This window comes from Ursus maritimus, unplaced genomic scaffold (genome assembly GCF_017311325.1).
Source record: "Ursus maritimus isolate PB19 unplaced genomic scaffold, ASM1731132v1 scaffold_26, whole genome shotgun sequence".
NCBI lineage: Eukaryota > Metazoa > Chordata > Mammalia > Carnivora > Ursidae > Ursus > Ursus maritimus.
In genome coordinates, this window is record NW_024425119.1 from 515,622 (window position 1) to 535,057 (window position 19,436).

A 19,436-nucleotide genomic window follows, 5' to 3' on the forward strand; every position below is an offset into this window, starting at 1 on the left:
AACCATATGATAATTGTCTTTCTCTGCTTGACTTATTTCACTTAGCATTATCTCCTCCAGTGCCGTCCATGTTGCAGCAAATGTTGAGAAATCGTTCTTTCTGATAGCTGAGTAATATTCCATTGTATATATGGACCACAGCTTCTTAATCCACTCATCTGTTGAAGGACATCTCGGCTCCTTCCACGATTTAGCTATTGTGGAAAATGCTGCTATGAACATTGGGGTGCATACGGCCCTTCTCTTCACTACGTCTGTATCTTTGGGGTAAATACCCAGTAGTGCAATGGCTGGATCATAGGGTAGCTCAATTTTTAACTTTTTAAGGGACCTCCACACTGTTTTCCAGAGTGGCTGTACCAACTTGCATTCCCACCAACAATGTAGGAGGGATCCCCTTTCTCCACATCCTCTCCAACAATTGTTGTTTCTTGCCTTGTCAATTTTTGCCATTCTAACTGGCATAAGGTGGTATCTTAGTGCAGTTTTGATTTGAATTTCCCTGATGGCTAATGATGTTGAAAATTTTTTCATGTGTCTGTTAGCCATTTGTATGTCATCATTGGAAAAGTGTCTGTTCATATCTTCTGCCCATTTTTTGATTTGATTATTTGTTTCTTGTGTATTGAGTTTGAGAAGTTCTTTGTAGATCTTGGATACCAGTCTTTTATCTGTAGCGTCATTTGCAAATATCTTCTCCCATTCCGTGGGCTGCCTCTTAGTTTTTCTGACTGTTTCCTTGGCTGTGCAGAAACTTTTAATCTTGATGAAGTCCCATAAATTCATTTTATCTTTTGTTTCTCTTGCCTTTGGGGATGTGTCATGAAAAAGGTTGCTTTGGCCGATGTCGTAGAGGTTGCTGCCTATGTTCTCCTCTAGAATTTTGATGGATTCCTGTCTCACATCGAGGTCTTTCATCCATTTGGAGTTTATTTTTGTGTATGGTGTGAGAGAGTGGTCAAGTTTCATTCTTTTGCATGTAGCTGTCCAATTTTCCCAGCACCATTTATTGAAGAGACTGTCTTTTTCCCACTGGATGTTTTTTCCTGCTTTATCAAATATTAGTTGCCCAAAGAGCCGAGGGTCCATTTCTGGGCTCTCTATTCTGTTCCATTGGTCTGTGTGTCTGTTTTTGTGCCAGTACCATGCTGTCTTTGTGATCACAGCTTTGTAGTACAGCTCGAAATCCGGCATTGTGATGCCCCCAGCTTTGTTTTTCCTTTTCAACAGTTCCTTGGAGATTCGGGGCCTTTTCTGGTTCCACACAAATTTAAGGGCTGTTTGTTCCAGTTCTTTGAAAAATGTCATTGGTATTTTGATCGGGATAGCATTGAAAGTGTAGATTGCTCTGGGTAGCATGGACATTTTAACTATGTTAATTCTTCCGATCCATGAGCATGGAATATCTTTCCATCTTTTTATGTCTTCCTCAATGTCTTTCAAGAGTGATTTATAGTTTCTAGAATATAGATCCTTTACGTCTCTGGTTAAGTTAATTCCAAGGTAACGTATGGTTTTTGGTGCTATTGTAAATGGGATGGATTCCCTAATTTCTCTTTCTTCAGTCTCATCATTCGTGTATAGAAATGCCACTGATTTCTGAGCATTGATTTTGTATCCCGCCACGTTACTGAACTGCTGTATAACTTCTAGTCGTTTGGGGGTGGAGTCTTTTGGGTTTTCCGTATAGAGTATCATGTCATCTGCGAAGAGAGACAGTTTGACTTCTTTGCGTATTTGGATACCTTTTATCCCGAACATGATTTCTACAGGACATAACAAACCCAGGCGGGAAACTGTGCTGTGGGGCTTTGCTTGGAATATTGCTGAGGTTTTCATTTCCATTTTCTAGATACATGAGGAAACTCCTTCGTAAGCTGCCCGTACTGTCTGTAACCCATAACAATTAGTAGACTCTGCTTTGGGAAATGAAACATTTAGAAATGATACCTAGTTTTCTGCTGCGCTCCTTCTTCCCCACCTCACTTACCGACCCCTTGACCCCGCCCTGGAATTCCTGTGAAGTCTCCCTATTTTGTGTGGTGATATTTGCATAGGTTCACTAAGAAGAATCTGTCCATTTTAAGAAATCTGTGGTGGGATATCTGGCGGGCTCCGTTGGTAGAGCATGCAACTCTTGGTCTAAGGGTTGTAAGTTTGAGTCCCACACTGGGTGGAGAGATGACTTAAAATCTTAAAAAAATTTATAGTAAAACAGATATAACATAAAATTTACCATTTGAACCATTTTAAGTATACAGTTCAGTGGGATTAATAAGGAATTGGTAATTCTCTAAAACAACAGGAATAATTCGTCAGGTAAGTGGAATTGTACAGTGTATTTGCTTTTGTGCCTGGCTTGTTTTATTCGTGTAATGTCTTCAGAGTTCATCCGTGTGGGAGCCCTGCCAGAATTTCATTCTTTTTTTGGTGCATGGTAAAATACGCATAACATAAAATTTACCATTTTAACCGTTTTCCTTTTTTTAAGATTTTATTTATTTATTTGAGGGAGAAAGAGAGCACAAGCAGGGGGAGCAGCAGAGAGAGAAGCAGGCTCCCCGCTGAGTAGGGAGCCTGACATGGGACTCGATCCCAGGACCCTGGGGTCATGACCTGAGCCGGAGGCAGACGCTTAACCGACTGAGCCACCAGGCGCCCCCATCTTAACCATTTTCAAACGTGTAGTTCAGTGACATTAAGTACATTTACATCATGCAACCGTCGCCACTACCCATGTCCAGAATTTTTTCATCTTCTCAGCTGAAATTTTGTACCCCTTAAATAGTGACTCCCCATTTTCTCCTCCTCCAAGCCCCCGGCAACCACCATTGTACTTTCTGTCTGTGAATGTGACTAGTCTGGGCACCTCATATAAGTGAAATTATATAATATCTGCCCTTTTGTATCTGGCTTATCTCACTTGGCATGTCCTCAAGCTTCACCCATGTTGTTGTGTGTCAGAATGTTCTTCCTTTTTTTTTTTCTTTTTGGTAAAGATTGTATTTATTTATTTGAGAAAGAGCATTTGAGCAAGCATGAGTGGGGTGGGGTGGGGGGGAGCAGCAGAAGCAGAGGGACAAGCAGACTCCCTACTGAGCAGGGAGCCCGATGCAGGACTCAATCCCAGGACCCTGGGATCATGACCTGAGCCGAAGGCAGACGCTTAACCGACAGGGACCCAGACACCCCTTTCTTCCTTTTTGAAGCTGCATTAATATTCAACTGTATGGATAACACCAGGTTTCGTTTATCCATTCACCTATCTGTGGACATTTGCACAGCTTTTGTGAATAGTGCTGCTGGAACGCGGCTTTGAATAGCTGTTTGAATCACTGTTTTTACTTCTTTTGTGTATATACCCAGAAGCAGAATAATGTAATATAAATTAAATCATATGGTAATTCTTTGTATAATTTTTTGAGAAACTGTTACCAAACTCAGACTTGTTTGAGTCTGAGATACTGGCTTTGGAGCAAAGAAAGCTTTATTATCAAAAGGGCAGTCCAATGAGAAATCAGGGATCATTTCCAAAGCTGAGTGGCCCTTTTGAGTCTAGGGACAGCTTATATATTCGAGAGGAGAGTAAGGGCTTTCTTGAAACCTTAAGGGGGTGGGGCTCAACAACCTGGAAGTAAGCGTTCTTCCAAACAGTGAGGCACTATTTGGGACCTGGTACATCAAGAGAGATATTACCATCCAGTCTCCACTAGGTTTATTTAATTTTAATTTTATTTATTAGAGAGCGCGTGTGTGTGCACAAGTGGGGGGAGCAGCAGGCGGAGGCAGAGGGAGAAGCAGGTTCCTGCTGAGCAAGGAGCCCAGTGCCGGACTCAGTCCCAGGACGTTGGGATCAGGACCTGAGCCAAAGGCAGATGCTTAACCAACTGAGCCACTCAGGCGCCCCACCCCCCCCTGCCGCCGCATTAGGTTTCTACAATCAATGAGTAAACAGGGAGTAGGGGTAAAAAGGCAAAGTTAATGACTGATCCTGCATGAAACAATTAGGGAGCATAACAGAACGTGGAGCTGGCCTCAAACCAAGCGTCTGGTCTCAAAACTGCCATACTGTGCTTTTTTTAAACCAGGATATAATTGGACAAGCTGATAAGTGTAACCAGGACCTTACTTGGAATGTCGTATTTCTTCATGGTGCCCATGTAATCTGCTATGACAAGCCACTTTTCACTTTATGGAGCCAGTGCCTACAAAGCCTTGCCAGGAACCCTGCCTGGCCCCGGGCTCATAGGGCCCTAGCCGTACAGGGGCTTAGGAAGGTCACTTCCTGACAGGCCAGGGAATTTAAGATGCTTGGTGGACCTGAATAAGAGGCAGTTGACTATGCAAATGGACAGTGGCCAGACCGCCCCTAAAAGCAGAACCCACCACCTGCAGCAACCTACCCAGGAAACTAACCTCTCCTTACCGACTGACTAGCGCAGGAGGGCAGGCTGCTGCTGGAAATCAGACATCTGTCTCTGGTGACAATCCAGAGAGCTAAAAATAACTGCTGTAACGATTGGCCCCTAATGGCCTTCATTAATAACTGGTTTCCTCCTGTTTGTCCCTGCTTCCAACTTAGCATCATCCAGAAAAAGCCACATATACACCCCTAACCAACTGGTCACCTCGGGTGCCACCAGCCTCCAGCTGGGGCACACAGGAAGCCCCTTCCTTTTCTTCACTGTAAGTCTTCCCCACTCTGCCGGCCTTTGAGAATCTGCCAGATGCGAGTGTCTGGATAAATAGCTTTTGTTCCCAGTTGGTTGCACTTCCTTTATTTCCATAGAGGAATCCACTCACATTTATGGGAACTGCCAGTGAGACCTACTGGAATTGCTTAGGCTTGGGTTCCTGCCCTCGGGTCTCAAATAATAAGGTGTTTAAAGGTCCAGTCCGAGATTCCTTATGAAAGTCTCCAGTCAGAAGTTGATTTTGTGGCCCTAGTAGTTCAATATTTCGTAGCTCTAAATTTGCAAAAGAAACTTTTAGAGGTTTAACTGGTTACTGAACACTCTTGCTGCACTGATGTAAATTATTGGGTGGTGGAATGAGACCAGCCCTTATTTATGTCAAAGAATTAATCTTTGAGATGATTATCATAGGCAGGAAGACTGTCGGGAAAAATTGTGAAAGACTTTGAAATGGGAAATAAAAAAACCCAACCTGGATGTTCTGGCTAGCATGCCCTTTAAGGTTTTCTTCGCCTTTTATTGCCTTTGGTTTATTTTACATCTTTGTAAGTTGCAGAAAACTGATACTAATGCAATTGATTGTTCATAGAAATGCAAATGAGCTGTCCAGTGGAATAGCTTGTGGATATTGACAAGTTTGGGGCGTGTTTGTAAATTCATTTCAGCTTTCCCATTGCCTGTGGCTGTAGATCTTTGATTCCTTTGAATGGTAATTAAATAAAATCTCTGATATGTGTTCGTTTAAGAAGGAAGAGTAAAAGGAAATCCACCTTCTCCAAACCCGTTTTTCTGAGGACACCAAGGCCCAGAAAAGTGAACTCCCTCCCTGCCCGTCTTTTCCAGATAGCATTTTCTCTTCTGGATCCCCAGTCTGAGGAAAACATAAAAATATCTATATTTTTATAGATTTTTGTATTTTATGGGGAAAACATAAGTGTATTTTCGTAGATATACAGCTGACCTCTGAACAACACGGGTTTGAATTGTGCAGGTCCACTTACGTGCAGATTTTTTTCCATATATAAACTTAGGCATTGGTAAGTACAGTGCAGTACTCTTAAGTGTATCTTCCTGATGATTTTCTTAATGACATTTTCTTTTTTTCTAGCTTTAATTTTTAAATTTTTTAAAAGGTTTATTTATTTATTCATTTTAGAGAGAGAGATTGAGAGCAGGGTGAGGGGCAGAGGGAGAGGAGAGAGAGAATCTCAGGCAGACTCCATGCTCAGCACAGAGCCCGATGTGGGTCTCAATCTCAACCCTAATATCATGACCTGAGCTGAAATCGAGTTTGGACGCTTAACCGACTAAGCCACCCAGGCCCCACCTTGCTTACTTTATTAAAGGAATACAACATATCATACATATAACATGCAAAGTATGTGTTAATTAACTATTTATGTTATCAGTAAAGCTTCTGGTCAACATTAGTAGTTCAGTTTTGGGGGAGTTAAAAGTTATACGCCCATTTTTGACTGCACAGGCGTCAGTGCCCCTAATCCCCACATTGTTCAAGGGTCAACTGTATATAGACCTAGGTCTATCTATAAAAATAGATATAAATATATCTTCATATATATTTATCTATAAAAAAGATACAGATATATAAGATACATGGAGAGTGAAAAATAAAGGAAAACCTCACCAACGTGGAGTCAAGAGGCCAGCAAGGGGCGCTCTTGTCCCCCCCTTAAGTGCAGACCTAATGGGAAGAGAGCGTACCTTGCAAGCCCCCTAGTCTGCTGCCCCAGCAGGAGGACGGATGAGAGCACAAATGAGCCCAGTCAATGAGAGACTGTCATAGCTCAGCCAGTGAGAAGCCACTATACTTGGAGCCCCCAGTTTACTCCAGTGGACTTTTTGTTTGTAACTGCCCTCCAGGCTTCCCCCTTTCCTCTCCAAGTGTTCTCCTTGCTGAGGACTTGCCTATAGTTTTGCCTTAACGGTTTAATTTTTTTAAGGTGAACATTTCACACAGTTGACCTTTGAACAACATAGGGGTAGGGGTCCTGACTCCCCCACTTCCAGCCCCACGGTCAGAAATCTACATAGGACTTTTGACTCCTCAGTAACTTAACTGCTAACAGCCTACTGTTGACAAGAAGGCTTACTGATAACACACACGGTCAATTAACATATCTTGTATGTTGTATGTATTATAGGCTGTATTCTTACAATAAAGTAAGCTAGAGAGGGGCGCCTGGGTGGCTCAGATGGTTAAGCATCTGCCTTCGGCTCAGGTCGTGATCTCCAGGTCCTGGGATTGAGCCCCACTTCCGGCTCCTGGCTCAGCAGGGAGTCTGCTTCTCCCTCTGCTGCATTCTGTCTCTGTCTCTCTCAAATGAATAAATAAAATCTTTTAAAAAAATCAAGCTAGAGAAAGGGAAATGTTATTGAGAAAATCATAAGGAAAATACATTTACAGTACTATACTGTAAAAAAATCTGTGTATAAGTGGACCGATGAAGTTTAAGCCCCTGTTTTCAAGGGTCGACTGTATATAGAGAGATATCTTTTCCCATGGGTCTTTTTTTTTTTAAGATTTTATTTCTTTGAGAGAGTGAGCACGCGAGAAAGCACAGGTGGTAGAGCGGGAGAAGCAGGCGCCCCCCCCCCCCATGGGTCATTTTTACCATTGTTCCTCCAGCTGCATGCACCATGCCTGCACGTTGAACGAGTTCAGTCTGGGTTGTTGATTGATGACAGCCATACTCACAGTCACACAGCTGGTCAAGTTGATGGGCTGGGGTCACGCAGAGTTGGGTTCTCCCAGCATAACCGTAGCATGCCCCCCTGTGCAACGTTGAGTGACTGTGACGTCTGCTTGGTGGTTGGTTAGGAGGTGAGTATGGTGGGGGGGGACATAGGTGAATCTATGTTGGGAAGGAGAGGCCTGCCCTGCCAAGGTTTTGTCCTCATAAAACCTTTGTCCTTCTGGGGCACTTGTGTATATTTGCTCCTGCCTCATTTTGGCCCAGGCTGCCCAAATCGACTGACTTTATGGGATAGTGTTGGGCTGTTTTTTGGTGAACTTTGGGGTTTTCGGTTAATACAGGGACATTTGGCATGCAGGGTGAGGGTCTCAGGCCTCAGGAAAGGGGACTGGAGTCTGAGTAGACACATATCAGATATCCACTGTCTGCTTATGTTACTCCTGGAAAACAGGCCCAGAGGTGGGGACCAACTTGCCCCACCCGCCCAGCTTGGGCAACTCTGCAGGTGCTGAGGTGTTCCCTACCCTCACTGGGCAGCCTCCGGTCTCGGCCTTGACTCAGAAAATTGGAGTGGAAGTGCCTTCTTTTCTTTACAGGGATGTCATGAAGAATAGAAGCCACAAGCAGAGGTGAGCCTGGCACTGTGGCTGGTGTATTCGGATGTTGTCAGTATATGGTGGCTACTGGGGTCTTGTATGAGTAATAATATTTGCCTTTCCTGCACTTCAGAATCCTAGACTCATAATGGTGGGGGAGTAAGACCAGCCATGCAGAATCTCAAGTCCTAGGCTGTGTCCATCACAGGTGTGTCTTGGGACTGGTGAAATCCTGGCTGTGAACATGCTAGGTAACCGGAAAGCCTTGTCCAGAGGGAAGCCAGTGGCTTACTGTTTCCCGTTCCCATCTATCTTGCCATTTTCCCGCTCAATCTCAGAAAGGCGAGGATATCAGTTCTTGGCTGTGTGGATTTTCCTTCTTGCTGGCAGCTTTGGTAAGGAATTGGGGTTCAGGGATGGAGCCATTGTTGACACGGAGCCTTTGAGATTTTCAGTGGGTCTTCTTCACTCCTGGATGCCTGGTCCTGCTCGCAGCTGACAGTTTGACTCATTGAGTTTCTTCTTGAGTAACAAAGCAGTGAAGCCAGAGGTGAACCAGATGCGGGCAGATACTCTGCCCTGAAGGTTTATGCCTCCCCTGAGGCCCTGCTCAGCCAGGCGTGGGAGTGCAGCCCCCTTTCCTAAAGACCTCCATTGGGCCACATGTCCACGGGGTACTGTGGCAGTGACCCTAAGGCCTGTGTGACCTGGGCACAGCCCAGCTGAGCTACAGTCCCTGTTGTCTCTGACCACCATGAGGCCTGTGTGCACGCTGAATTTTCATGTCCATTATCTCCTTTGATTCTGGACTTAGTAGGAAAACACCACACCAGGGTATTCATCATAGTCCAGTTTTTAATGGTGAAAAAATGGAAACTATAAATGTCCAATAATAAGGCATTAATTGTATTGCATTAATTGTATGTACAGTAGAACAGGGTTTTCAGCCTCAGCACTGTTGATATTTTGGGCTAGAGAATTCTTTGTTCTGGGGCCTGCCTTGTTGCTCTGGACAACGTTGAGCAGCGTGCCGCTGGATGCCAGCAGCACACTCCCCAGACAACCAGAAATGTCTCCAGACACTGCCACGTGTTCCTTGGGGGGTGAAGTCATTCCTGGTTGAGAACAAACCTCTGCAAAATAAAACATTTTTCAAAAAATACCTGTTGAAGGAGAAATATAATCACAATTCAAAAGAAGACGACGGTCTACCTGAGGGTGTGGACGTGTATATTGTTAACCTTAAAAATAAAACTGCCAGTTATATTTACCGGCAAAAATAGGTTTATTCAGCAATAGCAAAGAATTGCAATTTGGGACAAGCTAGCCTACCAAAGCCATAGGCAAGTCCCTAGAACAAAGGAGAGGAACACTCTTTTATGGAGCTTTGGGAGAAGCTGGGAGGGCTGTTAGAAACAAAATTTCATTGGGTGTAACTGGGAGTTTGAAGTATAGTGACTTTCGTTGGCTGAGCTGTGACCCGCTCTCATGGCTGGGCTGTGGGGGGAGGCCTACCTTCCTTCGGCGGTGGTAGTTCAGTATCTACTGGCAGGGGTGTGGGAGCGCCCCCTGCTGGCTTCCCGACTCCATTCTAACCAAGGCTTCTTTTTATTAATTTTCACATTTCTCCCTTTTGATCAAGATCTGTTTTGAAAGCATTGCTGATCAGGAGTCAGGTTTTCTATATGTAGTGGTTTTGTTCCTCGGTGCCAAGAAGGACCTTCCTTGGTTGTCGTGTCCTACTTGCGGGGGGGGGGGGGGAGTACAAAGCAGTTGAAACCACTTAAGGCCACATTTGATAACGAGGAGGGTTAGAAGAGAGAACTCTCTGGCACTTCCCACCTATAGTCTATATTTATCAAAATGTAAGCATTGGAGGTCATCTTGAAGCACCGTGTTATTGGGTACATGGTTTTTAGAAAGTTTGACAGACAACAAAATACAAAACTGAAAATAATTCAGTTTTGATTTCTGCTTAAAGAAGTAACATGAATTCCACATTATATGATGGTTCTAAGCCAGGACTCTAACTCTGAAAGCAGCCAGCTGAAATATTTATTGGCACTTAATTCTGGCTTGAGGGAGAAATGTTCTCTCTACAAAAGCATGCCTCCTAGAAGTCTCTGCTTGTAAAGGGTCCAGGAAAGGATAATACTGGATACAGCAAGAGCAAGCTGAAAGACAGAAATGAGCACACTCAGGTTCAGTGCAAGTGGAAAAATGCAGCCATAGCTCTTGGACTTTGTGCAGAGCAGCAAAACTTAAGCAAGGTTTTAAATCAGTATTGTTATATCTCAGAAGAGCCGTTTGGAACGAAATGTTTGATTGATAATAAAGTCTGTGAAGTTGCAAATTCAGAGGTCATTAATTTGGATAAGAATCCAGAGTCAGTTAATAGTTTAGATGAAGGAAGGCTTTTGTGACTTCTGAATCTTGTTAACCCTTCAGAAAAAGCAAGTGAGAAATGAGTCCCAGAATCATGATGAGGTTGTTTCCAAAAGGCCATAATCAAAAGAAGAGGTTTCCCCCTTGCAGGTAAGGACATCATGTTTCCATGAAGAAGAGAGAAGCAGTAGTGAGAAAAAGGCGTACAGGCCTGCTCCAGACCTCTTGGAAAGCTGTCTTACCCGGTGGTGTCTGCTTCAATTCCAGACCTTTCATTCCAGGTCGGCAGGGGGTGTGCAGGTCTAGCCAGGGTCTGGTGCTTTCTTTAGAGGTGTTGTGTGAATCCAAGAGCCTTTTCCCTGGAGTGTGATGGCTTAAGAGTTGGTTAGCAGTCTCTGATAAGGTCGAGTCTTTCTGGAGGTGTCTTTTCCGATAGATGAAATCTCCATGTTGCAAGATGGGGTGCTCAAGGTTGTCATCTCCTGGGGCGCACTGTGAGAAGACTGAGCTACCAAAGCCTGGTTATTTTTAATAGAAGCAATTAGACCTTTACAATTTTGAAGTAGCTGTCCTTTTAAAATCAAGGGTCAGAGGAGGCAGGGGCCAAGTACCTTGGATGTCCTATGAGGATCTCAAAGGGTGACAGACTATGCTTTCCCATAAGGCAGATCTGGGCGTTGGAAGGACTGGTGGCGGTGCTTGCAGCTACCGTATTTGGAGGGTCTCCACACATTTTGCCAGCTGAGTCCTAATACTGCTGTTAGTGTATTTGACTAACGCTGAGGAGTAGAGGAGGTATGGACAATGAAAGTATAGAAACAGCACAGACTTGTCGAAGTCCCTGATTAGTAAAATGGGTTTCCTCTTCACTTTGAAGTTTGAGAGGGTCCTCAGATAGGGATAATCTTTTCTTCTTCTTTTTTTTTTTTAAGATTTCTTTGATTTGTTTATTTGAGAGAGAAAGCACAAGCAGAGGGAGGGGCAGAGGGAGAGAATCTCAAGCAGACTCCATGCTGAGTGTGGAGCCTGATGCGGGGCTCAGTGCCAAGACCTTGAGATCATGACCTGGGCAGAATCCAAGAACTGGATGCTTAACTGACTGCACCACCCAGGCGCCCCGAGGGTAATCTTCTTCTAACAGAATTTTAGCCACAGGAGAGGCATTTGCCGGTGTAAAAGCTTTGGTCAGTGGGAAAACACAAGCCATGAATAAAACATTTATCCCCAACATCCATGAGATGGGGAAACTATATAAAATCCATTTATCTGAACAGCTTTCTCTGGATTGTACTTTGGGTGGGTGGGACAAGTGAGGTGGACAGTTTTTGTGGCCTTGTTAATATTTCCCCACTGGTACTCGTTCGTGAATGCTGTCATTTTGTCAGTAGATCAACTGTTTAATGCATGTACAGTGGTAAATAGCAAAAACTTTAGAATTTCTGGTAGGGCTGGATTGTTACTTGGTCCAAACCAGAGTTCTCTTTTTATCAAACCATTGAACAATTGTTACATTTCCAATATTGTTTTTTCCTCTCTCGGGTCAATTGGGTCTCTCTGGTCAGTTTTTCCAAATTCTCATTGGTGAGAACATCCCTTTGGAATATGACAGAGGTTTGGCTACTGGTTCCCTTGAAAGTGTGGTTTTTGGTTTTGTTTTTCGTGAAACTGTCAGCAAGGTCGTTTCCTTTGAATTCTAGGGAATTGCGTCTGGAATGCCCATGGAACTCAACAGCCCGAGCAGCCAGTAAAAGTATGGCATCCAGTAAATTATGGACATAGGAGCCCTTTAAGATTGTATCCCCATTGGAGGCAAGGGTACCTCCTTGTTCTCATACTGTTCCAAAGTCACGAGCTCACCAAAGGCGTATGGACTATCGGTGTAAATGTTTGCCGTTTTGCCCTTTGCTAAGGAACCAGCTTGAGTGAGGGCGTGTAGCTGCCCGTTGGGCTGACACAGCCGGGGGGCGAAAGTGCTGCTCATTGTCCACAGAAGGACTTGCATGAGTAGCATACCCAGCACGGCAGTTACCATTTTCCTCTTTATCAACGGGAATACTAAGAATGCCCTATAGAGGGGCGCCTGGGTGGCTAAGTGTTAAGCGTCCGCCTGCGGCTCAGGTCAGGCTCAGGTCATGATCCCAGCGTTCTGGGATCGAGCCCCGCATCGGGCTTCCTGCTTAGCGGGAGGCCTGCTTCTCCCTCTCCCACTCCCCCTGCTTGTCTTCCCTCTCTCCTGCCTCTCTCTCTGTCAAATAAATAAATAAAATCTTAAAAAAAAAAAGAATGCCCTATATAGATTAATTCCAGTGAAAAGAATCTGCTTTCAGTGGAAATGAATCTCAGTAGCATATGGGAGTTAGGGACAGCAGGGTGCCCTGGGATAGCAGTGTTACTTGCTGCTCAGAGGTCCTGGGCTAACTTCTATTCTTGGCCACTGGGTTTTCTTACAGGTAAAACAGGAGCATTCCAGGGACTCGTGTAGGAAGTAATGAGGCCTGAGCCTTGTGATCTTCTGTTATGGGCTTAATGCCTTGAAGTGCTTGGGTGTCTTTGTTTATACAGTGTTGATTAACGCTGAGGAGAGGTTTTGCGAGATCTCTTTGAATCCCGCTGGGAGGTGCACTGTGGATTCTGCCAGTTATCATCGCTTGAAGATTTTGCCCGTAAAGAGAGAAGTAACTGAGCCGGTCGGAGTCAATAATCAGTGTCTCCAGACTCGGCTATAGCGCCATCAGGAAGGAACACATAAAGATGTCAAAAGCTCATCTAATTTTTCTGGTTGGCTGTTTTGGTTACTACTAACAGATTCTAGAATTATTTACCCCTTTTGGGAGAAAGAAATTCCAGCCTGATACTTTTCTAAAAAAGTCTCAGCCCAGCAAATGCATAGCGGTGGAAGAACGAAGGAGACAGTGTTGTATACATCTCTGAAAGGGTCTAGACAAAGGGCATAGGTTCAGAGACAGGAACGTGTTGAGGTTTAGGAGACCCCTACTATTTGAGCTGTTTTAGTACTCGGCAGTGGAGGCTACGTTATAGCAGTGGGGTCCAGTGCTGAGAGTATAGCTCTGATGTCAGTACGGACAAAGAGATTAATTCCTGATCTGGAGAGCGGTCTCCCCAGGCCAGTTAAGAGTGAGGGTTGGGAAGAGCCCCTGCAGTTCCTTGGAGCCTCATCCCTGGGACGTGGGGTCCCGGAAAGGCTGGCTACGGGCTTGAAGGCTCCTGAAGTGCTTAAGTTTGTCACAAGCTTTTTTCCTGTATCCTGGCTCTTTGCAATAATAGCAGAAACTGGGAGGTTTTTGATTTGTTTAGGAGCCTTCATTTGCCAAAGTTGGAAATTAAGAATTTCAGCGGTCTTTCTCTTAGGTTACTTACCTGGATGCGAGCCAGCCGCTCTGGCAAGTTAAATCTGGAGTGGACACAGTTTCCTATTCCATCCTGGTCCTTTTTAACTAAAGGAGAAAAACTAGCCCATTAACAAACACAATTAAATGCTACCCAGGTGGATTCACATCTAAAGGAAGACCAGAACTTTCTTTAAAAACATTCTGGAGGGCGTCTGGATGGCTCAGTTGGTTAGGAGTCTGCCTTTGGCTCAGGTTCTGATCCCAGGGTTCTGATCGAGCCCCACATTGGGGGTCCCTGCACAGTGGGGAGTCTGCTTCTCCCTCTCCCTGCTGCTCCCCCCATCAAATAATTAAATCTTAAAAAAACAACCGATTTTGGACTCGACTGTAATAGTCATGAACAGGTTCATCAGGCTTCGTTTGCAAACCTGAACTTTACTCCTATCAGCAGGCTTAGGAAAAGCCACTGTAATTGCTCTTGAACATTTCCCAATGAGTGTTGGAGCACCTTGCCAAAAGTGAGGGGTTAGGTGATCTAAATCCCCTTCGGGATGTTCCCATTGGGCTAGTTTCATCCAGTGTTTGGCCAGGCCCTCACCAAGGAGCATGTGGACTAATTAATAAAAATCTGAGAAACCAGGTTGATAAGGTTGATATGTTAAATTCTTTAGCAATCTATAGGGCCCTCAGTTACTTTAGGAAACTAATAACTATGGCCGGCAGTTTGGCCTTAGTCCAAGAAACATAAGAAACTTGGGGTTTATTGAGATCCTCAGAAGACTAAACTTTAAAGGGGCAAAGGTTTAATAGGTTGAAGAGAGGAGACAGTGGGGAGAGGTTTGGAGGAAAAGTGAAGTTTGGCAGAAAGAATAGAGGAAAATGGCGCTGGAGCTGGGGCCTGAGCACAGGTGGCTGCCTCCTGTCTGGAAACAAGGGTGGGGATGGGGGTGGGTGGGAGGCTTCAGAAGCAATTTTGACTTCTTTCTACTGTGTGCCTCAGTTAATTTCAAAGTAGTATTTTGCAGAGACAAACCTAGAATCCTGACATTTGGGAGCCTCAAGGTACTGATTAAAATAGACATCCCATTCAGTTTTTTCCCCTTTTTTTAGGGGCCACAGCTTTCTAATTTAGAGTAAGACAAGTTTGGGGAGAAAAAGTGCCTCATAATGGCCACTGACATTCTAAATTACTTTTAGTTAAGTCCATTTAGTTAGAAATGTACATGAGAAGGGAGTGTAGTTTCTAAACAAAAAAACTGGCCAGCGTCTCAGAAGGGGGGGGGGTGCATTTGTATGACTGGGATCCCATTTCTTAGGTGTTTTTTGTTTGTTTCTCTAGAGCAAAAAGAAAAGTTCCTAAACAGCAAAGTTTCAACAGGAATAGCCTGGTCCCAACGGAGTCAGACTGAAGGCCAGCACAGTTCCAACAGAACAGTCGGTTCCTAAAAAAGGAGTCGGACCAAAGGCCAGACAAGTACTCTCAGAAAGGACAAGGCCTTAAAACAGGTCCCGAATAAAGCCTGGAAAGCTCAAGCATCGAGCGCAGAACTCGAAATCCAGAAGAAAACTTACCCTCAAACTTCAAGGTCAGTGAGAAAGCAGTGAGCATGACTGGCCCCGTGGGTCCCGGCACGTGTTCGCTGCCCAGCCTTACAGCTGTTGGGGGTCATCTGTGACCCCCACTTCCGATCACCAGATAATGGTAATCTTGGGAATAAAACTGCCACTGACTTTACCAGCAGCAGTGGGTTCATTCCGGAATAGCAGAGAACTGTAATTCAGAACAAGCAAGTTATGGCAAAACCATCTAAGTTCACAAAACAAAGGAGAGGACTGCTCCTTTCCAGAGGAAGGGGGGAAGCTGGGAGGGCTGTTAAAAAGCAAAAAGCCCATTGGAGTAAGGATAGTGGCCTCTCATCGGCTGACTGGTACCAGTCAATCATCGGCTGGATTGTTGCTGGGGTGAAAGGGTAGGAAGGTAACGTCAGAGTAGTACGTCTGTTTCTTCCTGTTGGGTGTGAAATTCAAGAGCAGTCATAGGGTGTGAGAGCGCTCCTGCTGGCCATGACTCCACTCTAAGCAGTGTTTCCTTTTATTTTCACAGTGTCAAAGTCTGGAGCAAATCAATTAAATGTTTATCTGAATTCTTTCTCTTAAAAAAAAAAAAGATTATTTACTTTAGAGAGAGCGTGAGTGGGCAGGCGTGGGCATAGTGGGGGGAGGGGCAGAGGGAGAGAATCTTCAAGCCAACTCCCTGCTGAGCACGGAGCTGGCGGCAGGGGCTCCATCTCACCACCCTGAGGCCATGACGTGAGCGGAAGCTGCGAGTTGGACACTTAACCAACCGAGCCACCCAGGAGCCCCATAGGTGAATTATTTCTTGAGAGAAGGAGGTGAAGGCCAGTGTTCATTCACTGCACCTTTACATTGGCAGTGACTTGTGGACATGGTTTGGCTTCTGTGGCCTTTTTCCTGAGGGACGTGTTCTCTTTCATTCTTTGTCCTGATCTGGTTAATGGCTCCAGCTCTTGCCTCTTGCCCTATGGAGGGCCTGTAGATGGCCCATAATGCAACGTCCTTGTGGGTTCCCTGTCCAAATACACGTGAGTCCTTTGCTCTTGACCACCGCCTCCCCCAGCCATACCCAGCCGTAGGGGTGGGCTCTTCCAGATACCCAGTGTGAGGGTTGGGGTGTAGCCTCTAGCTTTGCATGACCCCCAAAGGCCAACAGGAGCACCTGAGACTGGGAGATGGGCAGATCTGAGAATAATTGTGTCCCACAAATGTGCATGGCTCCCTGGCGTCAGAAAGCATGTCTTCCACCAGTGCTGGTCTTGGCCTCCTTTTCACTTGCATGTGGGAGCCTCGCCCTTCCTACAGAGGAGTTGGTCGTCTATTCTTGTTTTTTATCTCCTCTACATTGAAGAACCAAGATAAAATTGCCAGATTTCATTGTTTTTTACCCTATAAAATGACCATTTCATTTGGTTCTAGCTGACATTGTGTGTAAGCACGCACATGCACAAGCAAATGCATTATTGTATTGTTGAGACTGTTCTGCAGGACCTCTCATCCTCTTCGTGTTGTGTATATTCCACTTCACGAGCGCAATCTTTTGAACTCAATCCCCAGTAGCCTTTTGTCTGGTCAGCTGTTTATGATGGGTTACTTACTTTGAAATAGGTGCCGAAGAGGAGCTCTAATCTTTTGTGTAATTGTCAAATACACATTCTCTTTCCTTCTTTCTCTCTTGGCCACCGAATGCTAAGAAACTATTTTATTTTCAAAGCTTCTTTTTCTTTATATATGTTTTACAAGAGCTCTTTCTATATGAATGCCATTGAAACCATGTGGCCTGTGGGGAGAACCGGTCTGCCTGGCTGTCTCTTACTCCCCAGACTTTATTCTCTCATCCACTTACGTCGGGATCAACACGGTGCACTACCGACTTCTCAGCATAGTTGTGTGGATGAAAGAGAGAATGTGAATGTTCTGAGAATGGTCGTGTGCCGAGGGAAGGCCTGTGCAGTAGTCGTATTAGCGGTCGTAGAAATAACAAGAGAGTCCTTGAAAACTTCTAGGTATACTTCATCAGCTAACTGTCTTCTCTTTTTTCCCAAGATTTTATTTATTTATTTATTTGAGAGCTTGCACGGTGGAGTGGAGGGAGGGGCAGAGGGAAACCCAAGCAGACTTGGCACTGAGCCAGAGCCAACTTGGGGCTCCGTCTCATGACCCTGAGAACACAACCTGAGCTGAAACCAAGAGTCAGACGCTTAACCAAGTGTGCCACCCAGGTGCCCCGGCTAACTTTATTCTTGTAGGAAAGGCGCTAATATAAGTATTTGCTTAAAAAGAATTCATGAACTAGACTGCCCTATTTGCCTGATCAATGAGCTCTTGTGATCAGTGGGCTCTGGGTGGGAGAGCTGAACTCTGAGGTTGGAGGACTGACCCTGGGGACCTCTCAGTGCCTTGGCAAGTCTCTATGATAAAGCTCCAGAGGCTGCTGCCCAGGCTCCATGCTGAGAAAGGAGCAGCCTGGGTGAGTGTGGTTGGGATGGGCAAGGTGTGAGCTTGGCTGCTGTGGCTGGAGAGCGCCTTAGAGCCAGGTCCCAGGATGGCTCCCTTAGTTCTTTCCTGAGGGTCCCAGAGGGGGTGTCCCTGCAGGGAACAGCTGCCTACCCTGTGTGTATGTGTGTCCTCTTCCAGGCTGCTGACTTGGGACACCGACAGAGCCGGAAGCAAGTCGGAGCCCTGCCAGGCCACCTGTGCCATGGATTGTAAGGTCAGCCCTTGGGCTTCTCCTGGAGGAATGCTTTGGGAGGGGGGCGAACACGACTGTAGCCAGTTTGTTCTTCACGTGTGTGCTGTCAGTGCGGACCCTGCTGACGGCGTCTTTGACAGTGCTGCAGAGAGGAGCCTCACGTTCACAAGTCACTGGAGTGCAGTGAAGACAAGACAGCAAAGATCTGTCTTGGCCCCTCGTCCTCTTCCCTCTCCCTTATGCCTGACCACTCACTGGAAAGGGCAAGGCAGCTTTCTGATTCAGGACCACTTAGAAGCTCTAAGTAAAATGATTTCTCAGCATTCTTGGAAGCAATCACCCTGAGGTCATGTAGGCCATCCCCTGGCTTCAGCAGGCTGATACCTAGATTGCCTTGTCTGTACTCATCATTTAACTAGCTGGAAGAGAAAATCTTGGCATCTCCAGTCAAAAGCTCTTTTATTCATGTACTTACTGTATAGTCTTTCTGCTTCCCTTCCTTGCCAACTTCTGTAGGGCCCCAGCCCCAGGGGCTCCTCTGTGTCCACACTGCACATCAGCCTTTTGTGCTCACCAGCCATTGCGGGAGGTATCTGCAGAAAATCTAAGGATTTGCTGGTTAGTGAACTCGGTGGCCCCCCGTTTCTAAATCCCTAAGCACAGCAACACCTGACACCTGTCAGGTTCTCAAGGTGTGGTTGAATAGCCTCCTAAAGGGTGGAAACACCGCGGTGTTTCAGCTTGGTAGCCGGAGGGCCAGAGACACGGTAGGCTCAGCAGAGATGGTAGCTGCCTGGCCAACAGATTTCAGCAGTGCCTCTGTCCTGATAAAGGTCTATTCTCAGTATCCAAAATTCCCTTCCATTCGGTGCCATTTAAACCTGCCCATTCTTGTCTTATAAGTGTATGTATGTATGTATTAAGATTTCCCTTAGTTTTTCTTGTAGGGCAGGTCTACTGCTGTACTGTGGTTTATCTTATTTGTTTATTTAATTTTTTTTAAGTAGTCTCCACAGGGCTTGAACTCACGGCCCTGAGATGAAGACCTGCGCTGAGATCAAGAGCCAGACACTTAACCGACCAAGCCACCCTGGCGTCCCTATTTCTTTCTTTCTTTTAAGTAAACCCAGCGCCCAAGTGGGGCTCGAACTCGGGATGCCAAGATCGAGAGCTGCGTGCTCCACCTACAGAGCCAGCCGGGCGTCCCCATTCTTGTCCTTTAACTTGCCACCGTGGCGTCCTTCCTGTGTCGTTGCGATGTCTGCATTAAGAGCAGCGTTGCATGTCACACTGGCACTTGAACTGCCACGAGTGCTTTTGTCCACCTTGTCTGTTCTCCTGAAACCTGCCAGTGGAGGAAGGGGGACAGAATTACTCTTAGCTTTTCTCTTTTTTCAACTTCAGGGTGAGAAAACAAAGACACAAGTTGC

General features: G+C 45.5%; 1 protein-coding gene across 2 annotated transcripts in view; it reads left to right on the forward strand.

Annotated features, from left to right (window-relative positions):
• The window catches only part of BID (BH3 interacting domain death agonist), a 45,533-nt gene that overhangs the window by 13,515 nt on the left and 12,582 nt on the right, over positions 1-19,436 (forward strand). Inside the window, exons 2-3 of one of the 2 annotated variants that reach the window (XM_040641968.1) lie at positions 15,079-15,325; positions 17,952-18,027. In XM_040641968.1, the coding sequence (XP_040497902.1) occupies positions 18,016-18,027 (12 nt within the window). In that variant the 5' untranslated portion in view covers positions 15,079-15,325; positions 17,952-18,015. The remainder of the gene's footprint in view (positions 1-15,078; positions 15,326-17,951; positions 18,028-19,436) is intronic. The other variant, XM_040641969.1, reaches the window with a different exon arrangement.